Here is a 13,962-nt window from a genome sequence, read left to right on the forward strand (position 1 = left end):
CACGGTGCTGAAATCTGTGTAGTTGTCATGATGCCTTCCAATAGGACAAAACAATGATACATACATAGTATGATAGTACATACAGGAATATCCACCATTGTTGTCATCTACCATTTTCCCAGCCTGAGTGGAACTCTGGCTACAGTGAAGTGCCCTTTTGAAAATGCCTTTGGGTAAATCTCTTCCTGTTAGTAATGGACGTATACATCTGTGCGATGCCCATGAAGCTTCAAATCAAGTATCAAGACCTGCAACGTGTGAACCTGCTGATGTCCCTCTCCAATTGTCCTGACTTACCAGACACTTGCCCTGTGCGTCACACTGGTTGGAGTGGCCGTTGCAGCTGCACAGTGGAGCCTGTGGCTGGCAGGCATCAGGAGTTCCCAGGCGGGCATCCCCGGTGTAGCCTGGCTGGCAGAACTCACACTGCGTGCCTACAGTGTTGTGCTGGCAGTTCTGCAGATGGAGGGGGAGAAGCAAGCAAGCAGTTAGCAAGCAAGCAAGCAGGTTATTACTATGCAAGTTACACAGGGAGGTAAGAATGCTGCCTATTAGTCATTTATGTTTCATCTAAAAGCATCGAAATATCAGAGAAACTCAAAGAGGGAGTGTGCGGAGGTTGCTTATAAAGGCCTTTTGAGCAAATGTGTTACGTAAGCATTCAAAATAGTTATAAGTTTTCTGATGACCAAGTTAAGAGGCATGTTACTTTGGAAGAATGGCAGCATCTTATTGGGTACTACTTTTTATGTACATTGTACACGGAGACAGTCCAAGCAGAATTGATACATGATGAGCAAAAAAAAATATGTGGCTAAAAAAGAATATGTCAAAGCAGATACAGGGTTCATTTGACAAGAAGCAAGCAACAGGAACACTGCAAGAGGGGGAAACCTTTTTGACATCAAGCAAAGAATTGAAGTGTGCTCAAGTCAGCTCTTCTGATGAAGATGAAAACAGCATTTACAACTTCAAGTAGATCTGTTCAAAGATCATTTTTTGAAATCAAAGCCGTGAAAAGACAACAAGAGATCAAATCAAAAAGAAGAAAGCTTGAGAGGAAAGAAAACTGATTTCAGAGAGCCCAAACAGGACATCACAATGACGTCTGAAGATGTCCAAGACTTCCTCAAAATGGCAAAGTAACCGAGACATGAATGACAGCACAAAGGGCAAGACAGCTGGTCTGCATGTGACATGAAAGTTTTCTCAGAGCTGCTTCCTCACCAGGCAGCTTCCCCTGGCATTGCACGTGTCCGAGTGGCCGTGACAGTTGCAGGGCAGTTGTACAGGCCGGCAGTCCGTAGGTGTTCCAGCCAGTGGGTTGCCTGTGAACCCTGGACGGCACAGCTCGCAGTTTCTTCCCATTGTGTTATGCTGGCAGTTCTACAGGCAGTGCAGGAGGCAATGTTTTACTACCCATTACAAAACATTTACTAAAGAAAAGAAGTAACAGACTTTTAGAAAACAATAGTGGCTCAGTGCCAAAGATGTTATAATGATACTTCGAGACAATGGTAGACTCAAAGAATGGATGGATGAAGAAACTGCAAACACCTAATGAAAAGAAGTAACAGACTTCTAAAAAAACAGTGGCTTGTTGCCAAATATGTTGTAACGATGCTTCATGACAATGGTAGACTCAAAGAATGGATGGATGAAGAAACTCTGCAAACAACTAATGAAAAGAAGTAACAGACTAAAAAAAAGAACAGTGCCTTGTTGCCAAATATGTTGTAACGATGCTTCGTGACAATGGTGGAGTCAAAGAATGCTTGGATGAAAAACACTGCAACTAATGAAAAGAAGTAAAAGACTTAAAAAAACAACAGCAGTTTCTCGGTGCCAAAGATGTTGTAACAATGCTTCATGACAATGGTGGAGTCAAAGAACAGATGGATGGAAAAATTCAGAAATCCAAGAAAAAAATTCAGCGTGCAGCCAGCAGACTCCCTGCTCACCACACAAATGCCCTGGATGTCACACAGGTTGGAGTGGCCGTTGCATCGGCAGGAGGGTCTGCGCGGAGGCTTGCAGTCGTCCGGAGTCCCTCTGGTGGGATCTCCTGCTAACCCTGGCATACACTGCTCACACTGGGGGCCCATGGTGCTATGCTGACAGTTCTGTATGTGGGAATGTTACATAAGGACAGAGAAGGTCTTGGGTTTCGAACTCAAAGATGAACAAATGTCTGTCATCTGGTTTTGAATGCTTGCTGGAAACTGTGCAAGCACCAACTGCTTTGGTGGACTAACATAGCCTTACAATATCTCTAAGTTGTATCCAACAAGATACAGTAGAAGGTGTGGTGTAGTGTAGTGTAGTACTATGCTTTGCTAACAGAAGATGACACAAGACTTCTTCATTTTATATCTATTGAAGAAGTAGCCATTTTGCCCTTTGCACTCTCTCCATGACAGACAGTACAGCAGAATAATTGTGATCTGTTGATACCGTTATCTTCAACATTTGCAAACTGCACCTCACAGTAACAGTACATCCTTGATAATAACATAACAAGGTATCAAAAATATTGTAAGTTAAACACGGCCCTCAAGAGCAGGCAATAAAGGTGAAAGAATAATGTTGTGTGGATGTTGTTGACCTTTGTTCTGTCATGTGTGCAATGGGAAACAGTTACTGTAGCACAGTTGGTGGTGGCAATGGGAGAAAGACAATGATGTCTGATTGTCAGGCCTTGTACTGATATCTATTGTAACAGTTGATACTTATTACCCAAGGGCATAAAGGGCATTATTTTTTGTTGTCAATACCATATGGTCTAACTAGTTGATGCCTGGTGGCCAGTCATATAGCTTCTACTCCTTTCTTGTGTACTGTCATGACTGTTGCCACAGGCAATGGTCAAGTAATAGAATGCTTCATCCTGGACTGAAATATTTTTCATCTGGGGAAAGTACATGTAGATGGATGTTAACATCAACATGGAAGCAAATGTAACATCTGCTGGATTACAGACTCAGTGGTAGCACTTTCTTTTACTGGCAGAGAAATTGTACCATGGAGATGCTTGTGTATGGAAGGAAATGACCGTACCAAGCAGCGTCCATTGTCATCGCACTGGTCAGAGTGACCGTGGCAGTTGCAGGGCCGAGGCTGTACAACGTTGCTGAGCCTGCAGGCGTCTGCCGTGCCTGCCCGTGCGTCTCCCTCATAGCCCTGAGCGCAGCGCTCGCACTGGTCTCCGTATGTGTTGTGCTGGCAGTTCTGCACGGGTTATGCAAGGAGGGGGGGAGTGGTGGGGGGTGCACAAACCAGCTTGAAATGTTTTAATTTGAAGCATTGTCATGAAGCATTGTTACAACGTCTTTCAAGTATGTTAAGGTAATTCAGCAGCAAACTGTTTAGGAAATACACTTTGTACCATCATTGGAGGGAGGGATGCCAGTATGGTGTCATTCATTATGTAGAATGAAGGATGGATTTATTCTTGTTTGCAATGATGTGGTAAAAAATATTATCATCATTATTGAAGAGGGGGTACAGAGGAGGGTTTGGTATTTTGGGGATGAGGAAGGGAATAAGGATTATTCTTTTTAGTGGAATCTGGTGAAATTCAATAACACTCATTACTTGTATCAAAGATGTGGAAGAGGAAGGGGTAGGCTTTGTGCCGACATTCTTTACTTTTTAAGGAGGGAAAAAGGGGATTTTTAGAATTTTTAATTACATTTGGTGAAGTTACCACTATTTAGATGGTTGTGTGCAAGGGAGGGTTTTTAGTTGGGAATTTCTTTCATCTGGGTTGGTACTGACAGTTGGTACTGACATTCTTAACTTTGTGAGGAGGCAAAGGGGGATTTTTAGACGTTTTCATAACATTTTTGAGTTCAATGTTACTATCGTAAGAAGGTGGAGTGCAAGTGAGGGTATATAGGTGCTTTTTATCTGGGGTTGAGGGAGGGAGGGGGTTGTTTTTAGTAACTGGTAGGCAGTTGTTTCAACCCTTACCAGGCACCTGCCAGAATCGTCACACTGGTCAGAATGTCCGTTACAAATACAGGCTTGCTTCAGGGGCACTCTGGGCCGGCAGTCGTCAGGCCTGCCCTGCCGAGCGTCGCCCTCGTAGCCGGGCGCACACTGGCTGCAGTACGCACCTATGGTGTTGTGCTGGCAGTTCTGGTGGGGTGTGGCAATGAAATGAAGTGGGTGGGTGCATCCACATAAACCCAAGCCAAACAAATCATCCAAGCCATAGAAATCATGAAAAGTCTGTTTGGCCAATCAGCAAGAACTTCAGTTGAGACAACCTTGGTTGGTTGGGGAAAGGTTCTGGATGTGTGACGGGCTTAAAAAAGATGACTCGTGTATGTCAAACTTTCCTTTCAGTTAACAGGCGACAGGCTGAATAAAAGTTCTAAACAGAAACTATGCAGCTCCAGATATCTTACTGAGGGACGACTACGTGTGCAATATGTCGGTTAGCTGAGGAATGAATCCCCTCGAATTTACATTTCCTTTCAGTTAACTTTGTTGTCCTAGAGTCATGTAAGCTGATTTCTTTTCCCTTCAGCTTGTTGTTACAACAATCTTAGATTTGGTGGCAGCCATGTCTGCAAGATGACAGACTCTGATAATAGCACCCTTTTCCATTGGCAGGGTGAATATGACATGCTTGCAGCATTCATGATGGTAGAGCTTTTATTTGAAATAGTTATGAATGGAAAGAAATGATCATGTCATACCAAGCATCGTCCATTGTCATCGCACTGGTCAGAGTGACCGTAGCAGTTGCAGGGCCGAGGCTGTACAACGTTGCTGAGCCTGCAGGCGTCTGCCGTGCCTGCCCGCGCGTCTCCCTCATAGCCCTGAGCACAGCGCTCGCACCGGTCTCCGTACGTGTTGTGCTGGCAGTTCTGCATGGGTTATGCAATGGCGGGGTGGGGTGGGGGGTGCAGAAACAGGTTTGCAATGATCAGATGACTGCCAAACTTAAAGCATTGTTGTGAAGCATGTTGAAAACAAACAAGTGTATACTAAGCTTTATCAGCAGCAAACTATTAAGGTGAATGATCACGAATGCTTATAATCATACGTGGTGACCCATGCTGAAGTGAAAGATGTGTAACGCTTCTCATCAAAAGAAGGAGTCAGAGATGATTTCCTAATGTGCAGATGGTGGCAGTTGACGTTGAACATATAATGATGATGAACAGGAAGCAGGAGAGAGAGATAAATGTAGGGGGGGGGTGCAGGCAACCGTAGGGCAGGGTAGTAGCAATGCAGACCTTGGGGACACAGGGCTCACATACAATGGAAACCTCAAGGACAAGGCAGCAGGGGTGTTCACAGGGTGCTGAAATAAATATGAGGTGACCACCAAAAGGAAGGGCTGGAAGCAAAAACAACCTTGATGTGTGGCCAACTGAGACAGAGGGCATGACCTGGATGTGATTGGTAGGTATGGGGGAAAAAACAACATGGGGGATAGGAAGCTATGATGGAACGTCTACCTTGGAAAAAGACAAGTCGGGGGAAAGCTTAAGTAATGGCCTTGAAGGGAATAAGGGTTAAGGGGATGGTAATATACAGTTCTGGTGCAGAAGGATGACAATGTTGTAGAGACAGTGAACCATGAAGAGAAAGATGAGATGAAGGCACAGACTTGAGGAGGGTTGGATGAACATGAACAGGAGATGCTCATTCATGTGAGGATAAAGTTATGATGATTTTTGTGAAAAGTGACTGAGATATAATCGATCGTCCAACCACATAATCGTTTAGTGTAATACCATCAGTTTGTCAGTGAGCAATCCACGTCCCCAGAAATTATTCTCTTGACATAACCCTACAGCATTAATATTGAAAATCAATGCTTGAAGATAAACCATACACCTTCCCCCCAAAAACAACAGAATCATGTATATCAGAACATGTCTTTCTGTGTGCATTACATGAAGAAAATCAAGTCAATACTACTTTTTTAAATACTCTTTGTGGGAGTAAAACAGACGTTGACATTTTTCCTGAAAATTAAATGAGTGTAGTTATAGCGCAGTTAAAGTACTGAAAGAAGAATGACGGTTACAGTCAGTACATTTCAGATGTATTCTGATGATACCTGGGAAACACAGCTGGGGATTTGTATCATACTGACAGTCATCACATTTGTTAACAGTTCCTACATGTACCTACCATTGAATGTAGTCAAGACTGAAACCTTTCTTACCATGCATATACTATACATATACTATACATATAGTATACATATAGTATACATATACTATAAATATACTATACATATACTATACATATACTATAGTATCACTGTAACAAATTCAAAACTTACTTTGTTATAAATGGTGGCATAAATAGTACCTTTCTACATGTACATGTTCTAATGTAGAGCAAAAGTAGCCCTACTTATGTGTATGTGTGTATATGTTTTATTTTGAAGGGAGGGAATAAAAAGGTTAAGATTTGTCCTGTGTTAAGACAATCATTAATTACACCAATCAAAATTCAGCATCTATATCCACTGCAGGTCAATTGGTCATACATTTGTACATGTATGTAATTGACCTGGAGTGTTTATCTGTGACGTCCAAACAAACAGATCTTGTGACGAACACTGAGTGGGAGTGCATGTGCAAGTGAGATACATAACAATCGTAAGCACAATGAGAAACAATGAAAGTGCAGTGCACTGTGCGTCCTCACCATGCACCTCCCCTCGGCATCGCACACGTCCGAGTGTCCGTGGCAGTCACACCTGGGCTGGGGGTCGGAGGCCAGGCAGCCGCCCCCGCCGTACGGGTTACCCCGGAAACCAGGCTGGCACTGCTCGCAGCGGACGCCCATGGTGTTGTGCTGGCAGTTCTGGAATACAACGCAAGTGCAGACATGGTGTGGTGTGGCTTAGCAGTCTGGTTCTTGGAAAGGGTTGTTTGGAAAGGGAAGGTACAATTTGACCTGTCTAATTTCTGTCTCCTTTTGGACTTTCAAAAAAAATTTGTCTTCACTGATTTGCATTGCAATCAATAGCTTGTAGTTAAGTTATAAACCTGCTTTTCTGACAACTGTCCAGCGTCACTGATAAAAGGTAGTGGATGCTACCTGAAAGGTCTGACTGTTTCCAAAATCAGATCCAGTTGCTTGAGTAACTGTTTTTGGCATAAGGTACAGTACAGTGTATATTGTAGTTAAACATTTGCCCATTATACATGTAATTGTCCAGATGTCATCTTTGGGCAAGAGTGTGGTTACAGACAATTTCATTGATAAGATTTAAAAAAAAAAATTCCACAATTTTTTTGTACCTTTGGCTTCCCATACCTGTGCACAAATCATTGTACCATTTAATACTGAATAGCCTGTGAGTCAATTTGGAGGCTGTAACATGCTATAGACTACAGTAAGGGCCATCGACGGCCACACAAATAGTTGAATCTTCAGATCAAATTTGAATATTCATACTGTCATCCAAGAACCAGGTTCTTGTTAGCTCACCATATAAAAGCACAATATGAATGTGGACATACAGATTTCACCATGAAGAGTACAAAGTGCATAGACAATATGGAGACAATAGAGGTTAACAGTTACAATCATGGCTACGTCAATGAAGGTTAGACATCCAAGTGAAAACAGTAACTGTTACATTTATTCAGGCAACTGCATAATTATATGATTTTGGAAAGGGTCAGACATTTCAGGCAGAGTCCACTACATTTTGTCAGTGATACTGATAAAAAGGAGTGGATGCTACCTGAAACGTCTGTCAGTGACTGTTTCTAAAATGATATCCAGTCACAATGGTTGCTGCTACGTCAGAAATTTCAGTGTGCCTTGACTGAGACCATTGCATGTACTACTTACGATACACCTCCCGAAAGGATCGCACTGTTCGGAGTGTCCGTTGCAGTCGCATCTCGCAGGCTGCACAGGCGGCTGCACAGGCGGTCGGACAGGCGGCTGGACCTGGCGGGGCTGGCAGTCGTTGGGCGTGCCCCTCCGCGCATCGCCATAGAAACCGGGGCGGCACTCCTCACACTGGAACCCGATGGTGTTGTGCTGGCAGTTCTGGAAATCAAAAGGATATTTAGATCAATACACATAAATTGGTCCCAGAGACAGTGTTGACAGCTTAGAACAGTTTAATGGCTTAAGATTACATGCATGTTCAGGCTCTGACTTGGATCCAGAAACCTTCAAAAACAAGACAAAAAGTTTCCAGAACAAGAAATTGGACTTTTTCAACTGTACAAATTTGGGAAAGACCAATTTCTTGTGTTGTATATTACAGTTCAAATTTGCTTTGCTTCTACCAATTTCCAGAGCAGCCTAAGTTGTAACCCCTGCTTGGCCTATTGAGTCAGTTAGCCAAGCTTGCCTAAGCCTGTTTCAAGATTAGGGAGAAGACATGATGCTGCAATGAGTGTTAGTTCAGTGCCCAGGAGTGGTTCATGTGGCCGTGCACTGAGCGAACTCGTTTTTATAAAATCACACCAAAAAAAAAAAAAAAAGATGAACTTTCAAGATGAGTGCAAAGCTTAACCCTTACCCTTAACCCTTTTTTGGTGTAATGTATTACATATTGCTTTTAAGTTATATCACAACTCAATTCAGCTAAATAAATATACCCCAGTAGCTGCTTCGTGAACTTTGAAATTGTTTTTAGTGTATGTTAAAGGATGTGTGTGAATAAACAGTTCTTCCTCACCATGCACCTGCCCAGGTCATCACACAGGTTGGAGTGCCCGTGGCAGTTGCAGCGGCGTGCCTGGTCCTGAGCACAGTCGTTAGCCGTGCCGCGCCGGGCGTCACCGGAGAACCCGGGCGCACACAACTCACACTGAACACCGTACGTGTTGTGCTGGCAGTTCTGGGTTAAAATAAAAAGGGAGAGAGAGAATAAGATAAACATGTAACGTTACATGTATATGAAAAATTCTGAGCACAGTTTTTCTAATGACCATATGCACATTTAAGCACTGGTACAAGAGACTACACTTTGTACTTTGTAAGAAATGTAATCTAATTTGCCATTACATTAACATTTGGAAAAAAATTGTGGAGAAACGTTGTAGGTATAGCTACAATCATCCATAATAGAACAATTCAGACTGCTTACGAACCAGCAAAGTACATGTAGAACGGAAAAATATTACAGAAAGCTGGAGATTTAAAGATTGCATAAATTCCTTATCTTAACTAATCAAAACTAAACAGCCACATGCAATTGTGTAAGCTGCAGGAGTCATTCACAATCGTGAGAATGATGAAGATCAAATCCTTGAAGTGTAATGCAGACAAGCTCTAGTTCTCTGTACTCTAGACATTGATACAGGCTGAAGAGGCTCTAAGAAATAGATAATGGAAAAAATGTGGAAGCAAAGTAGGACACAGACGATGGGCTACAGTTGGCTTATCATGACTTTGCTAAGTCCTTGCCATTTAGGATAAAGGACCTCCTTCAACAGGAGAAACCTCCTGGCAACAATTCTTACTATTTCCAACCCAACTACAACTAGACCAATAGTAATGAGGACATTGAGGACAGATTGACTTAATAGGTAATCTTCTACTATAAAGTTCCACATGCAGAAAGTCTGGGCAATGTTCAAGAGATCTCAGGTTGCAAAGACTAAACTCAAAGGATGGGACACCAAGAATGAAAGCACTTTAGCAGACACACAAGACAGTCACTACTTGGAATGGGACCAGCTAGTTTCCATGCAGAGGACGAGGGACATACGATGCATCTTCCCAGAATGTCACACTCATTAGAGTGCCCGTGACAGTCGCACTCTGGTACCACCGTGGGCCGGCAATCATAGGAGGTCCCCGTTTTGGCATCGCCCTGGTAGCCGGGCAGGCAGAGGTGGCACCTGGCGCCCATTGTGTTGTGCTGACAGTTCTGCAGAGGGAGCAACAGCAGCTGGTACGGCTGGCCTGCTTCGGTTACACTTGGAAATACGTAACCTACAAGAGCCTAACAGCTATAGCCTACTAGCCAAAGCCTGCTTTCTACAGATAACAAGCCATGGCCTTCTAGCAACAGCCTATCTATACATCATTGACACAGCAGCTAGCTGTACATGTCCTGTTTCAGTAACACTCATAAATACTACCAGCAAGGCTACAGCTTACTAGCAACAGATTAATAGCACTACTACATGTAGCTACAGCCTACTAGTTACAGCCTTCTTCTACAGCCTACTACATGTAGCAACAGCCCATCATTGCATCGATGGTACAGCAGCTGGTACGGCTGGCCTGCTTCGTAAAACTTGGAAATACTACATGTACCTACATGAGTACAGCCTACTAGCTATGGCTACAAGCTACAGCCTGCTAGAAACAGCCCATGCAACAATGGCACAGCATCTAGCTGGTCTGCTTTGGTAACACTTGGAAATAATACATGTACATACAAGACTACAGCCGGCTAGCCTACCAGCTCTAGCCTACTAACTACAGCCTTCTTGCTACAGGCAAACTTTGTATCGATGGCACAGCTGGCCTGCTTCGGTAACACTTGGAAATACTGAGTAAAAGACTACAGCCTTCTAGCTACAGCTTGCTAGCTTCAGCCTACTACATGCCTACAAGCTACGGCCTACTAGCTACGGCCTACAAGCTACAAAATGTACAGCCTACTAGCTACAGCCTACTAGCTACGGCCTACTGGCTACAGCCTACTAGCTACAGCCTACTAGCTACAGCCTACTAGCTACAGCCTACTAGCTACAGCCTACTAGCTACAGCCTACTAGCTACGGCCTACAAGCTACAAAATGTACAGCCTTCTAGCTACAGCCTTCTAGCTACAGCTTGCTAGCTTCAGCCTACTACATGTAGCTATGGCCTACTAGCTACAGTCTACTAGCCCATCTTTGTATCAATGGCACAGCAGCCGGTAAGCGCATTAGCAAACTTCATGTATTAGCAATGGCCCACTTACTACAGCCCATTAGCAAACTTTCTACAGCTTTCCAGCTACAGGCAAACTTTGTATGAATGACACAGGAGCTACATGTAGCTATCCCGCTTCAGCAACAATCAGAAATACCACAGGTACCTACAAGGCTAAAGCCCACTTGCTACAGCCTACTAGCAACAGATCTAGAGCATCTTTGCATCAATAGAACAGCAGCTAGCTGTTCTACTTCAGCAACACTCGGAAATGCTACAAGCCTACTTGTTACAGCCCTTCAAAGGGCATGTTTGCAACTACTTTTCTCAGTACTAGCTAGTAGCATTGGTAGTACTATGACTCAGTATGAGAGAGACTGATGTCTACAAGATGTATGTCTGTAAAGACTCGTTTCAGATAAGGAATGGTTTTGCGACTACATCAGTAATGTATAAACATTATTATGTTTCCCTACTGATCCTAGAAGACATGAATTCCTGTAATATCTCACCACACATCTCCCGCTGGGATCGCACTGGTCGGAGTGGCCGTGGCAGTTACAGGCAGGCTGGGCCGGCTGACAGTCGGTCGGCGTTCCCCTTCGCCCGTCACCGGAGAACCCAGGCAGGCACAGCTCACACTGGCGGCCAAATGTGTTGTGCTGGCAGTTCTACAGTTGTACATCCAATATTAAACATTTAATATAAGAATCATCTTGGCTACTAGTAATGCAAGCTAACCAGCAAGAACATAATCTAGGGACTAAAGATTTATCATTCTTTACTATGCTGCCATATCCTGCAAGAATCTTGGTTTGACACTCAAGCAGTCAAGCTTAAAATTCTGTTAACTGTCTGAAAACACTTCATTCTTCAGAATTTTTGTTGGCATCTGTCATCAATAGGTGCGTGAAGAGTACATGACTCAAAAACATACCGGAACTGTTGAATCAGAGCAGAAGAGCTTGACTTCTCAGTCCTCTGGATTTGGATTCGATCATGTAGTATTTTGCGGTAATAACTGTAGCTTAAGGCATCAAAAATTAGATCAGACTTGAGTCCCAGACCATATGACCAGTGGACATGGCGAACTTACCACACAGTTGCCGTTAGCATCACACTCAGTCGAGTGGCCGTGGCAGTTACAGGCCGGGCGTTCGGGCGTGCAGTCGTTAGCTGTTCCCCTCCGCGCGTCACCAGCAAACCCAGGCAAGCAGAGCTCACAGTTGGCTCCGTATGTGTTGTGCTGGCAGTCCTGTCAAAGCAGTGCATTGATAGAGATGGATACTCTCCAAGCAGGGGTCTAGGCTTTGGCTCATTTTTTAGGCATTTTTATCAGGCTTTCTTTCTCTGCTTAGCACTCAGCACATATGAGAAAGAGTGTGGGGAGGTCAAACACACAGCACTACCAGCGGACCAGCCCCCTGCTGTAGTGCATTGCACAACTGTGTGTCGCCCAAGGGCTACAGAAATGGAGATGGGCACCACCCTACGCTCTGCACAAGAAGCATGGGAGACCTTTCCTTTCCTTTCTTTTTTGTAATTTTTTTCCACCAGCCAAACATTTACGTGGCATATTGGATGATTGTGATACTGCCTTGCAGCCACAAACACATCTGGATCAAGAGATGGAAGCAATGATAGCATCTTCTGAGTAGCATTTTTTTAATGGTAGGGTAGGCTGAAGCCTGTTGATGTCAAGTCCTTGTCAGTGCTTGCTGATTCAAAGAAACAATGTGAAGATTGCTATAATACTATCACAGCTTGAAAGTATCCCTTTGTACTAACTAAACGACCTTGGTGTTACTGAATTACTGAAATGATGAAACTCTTAGTCCTAAGACAAGTATATGCTTAGCAGAGTGGCCCAAAAATAACAAAACTTTATCTGAAATTCCAGGTTTACCTGGCAAACCCCCAGGTCGTTGCATGTGGTGGAGTGGCCGTTGCAGTTGCAGACCTGAGGCTGGGTCTGCTGCTTCTGGCAGTCCTGCGGAGTGCCCCTGCGGGCGTCCCCGGTGAACCCTGGCATGCAGTACTCGCACTGGCTGCCGTACGTGTTGTGCTGGCAGCTCTACAGAAACAGGAAAAACACACAGAACCATCAACTCAAGAACCTGCATAGGATTGGGACTACATCCGTCAAGCAAGCAGCAATGTGGTGATGCCTGCCTGCATTGAGGTTAGATGAACGGTTTGTAGGGTTAGTGTTAGCAATTTATTACATTATTTGTATGCCTGTGTTTTTGGGCTTTATGTGGCTGAATGTATCAAAGAGGTGTTTCCAACAGTGTGATACATGTCAGCCACCTATAGCGCATACAGGACAAAATGTTGCAGCTGTCATTGCAATCTGCAATGATTTTTTAAAAGACGTAATTTGATGTTATCTTTTCTTTTCACGTTATTTTACGTTGGAGTCTGGACCGAAATTCCTGAATCTATGCTCCTACCACACAAGCACCGTCTGAACTGCATTGGTCAGAGTGGCCGTGACAGTTGCATGAGGGGGCGGCGGAAGCTCGGCAGTCATTGGGCGTTCCCTGAGTCGCGTCCCCCGAGTAGCCAGACACACACCGTTCGCAGTTTTCGCCTTCCGTGTTGTGCTGGCAGTTCTGCAAGGCCACGTCATGTCCGGTTTGTATCAACATTCCGAATTGGCTTAACTAACGACCTTACCAGAGGTGGGGAGGGGGGTGGTGTTATGCCATGACCTTGAGGTGATTTTACCGCAATTATTAATGCAGCATAGGTACCTTGTTGTTGCTAGGATACAAGATGAACGTTAATCAGAGATAGGGAGAGAAAAGGTAGAGTCGTGTAGATTCTCTGGCAATAGATGGTAAGTTCTTGCTATGGCATTGCTGCAGCTACAAAGATTAGTGCACTATTGCATGTGACAGCAGTTTTTTTTTGCTTGTGCATCTATGGCTAAGCTGCAATAAGGTAATATCAGTTTCATTTATTATTAGCAAACTGCAGCAGTGAAAAGGTTGCCAGCTGAGGGTGAGGCAGTGCTAAGTGCAGCTGCTATCAGATTAAGCATAATGTTTTAGTTTCAGCAATTAAGCAGTGATTAAAACCT

General features: G+C 43.9%; 1 protein-coding gene across 1 annotated transcript in view; it reads right to left on the reverse strand.

The window, feature by feature from the left end:
• Positions 1–13,962, reverse strand: part of LOC109465625 (fibrillin-3-like) — a 71,214-nt gene that overhangs the window by 15,667 nt on the left and 41,585 nt on the right. Inside the window, exons 44-57 of the mRNA XM_019762996.1 lie at positions 13,331–13,492; positions 12,784–12,951; positions 11,974–12,132; positions 11,390–11,548; positions 9,719–9,880; positions 8,684–8,845; positions 7,840–8,043; positions 6,682–6,840; positions 4,707–4,877; positions 3,973–4,140; positions 3,058–3,228; positions 1,962–2,123; positions 1,228–1,386; positions 298–456 (exon numbers count right to left, since the gene is read on the reverse strand). Coding sequence (XP_019618555.1) covers positions 298–456; positions 1,228–1,386; positions 1,962–2,123; positions 3,058–3,228; positions 3,973–4,140; positions 4,707–4,877; positions 6,682–6,840; positions 7,840–8,043; positions 8,684–8,845; positions 9,719–9,880; positions 11,390–11,548; positions 11,974–12,132; positions 12,784–12,951; positions 13,331–13,492 — 2,325 coding nt within the window. The remainder of the gene's footprint in view (positions 1–297; positions 457–1,227; positions 1,387–1,961; positions 2,124–3,057; positions 3,229–3,972; positions 4,141–4,706; positions 4,878–6,681; positions 6,841–7,839; positions 8,044–8,683; positions 8,846–9,718; positions 9,881–11,389; positions 11,549–11,973; positions 12,133–12,783; positions 12,952–13,330; positions 13,493–13,962) is intronic.

This window comes from Branchiostoma belcheri, unplaced genomic scaffold (assembly GCF_001625305.1).
Source record: "Branchiostoma belcheri isolate BF01 breed outbred unplaced genomic scaffold, Haploidv18h27 scaffold155, whole genome shotgun sequence".
Taxonomy (NCBI): domain Eukaryota; kingdom Metazoa; phylum Chordata; class Leptocardii; order Amphioxiformes; family Branchiostomatidae; genus Branchiostoma; species Branchiostoma belcheri.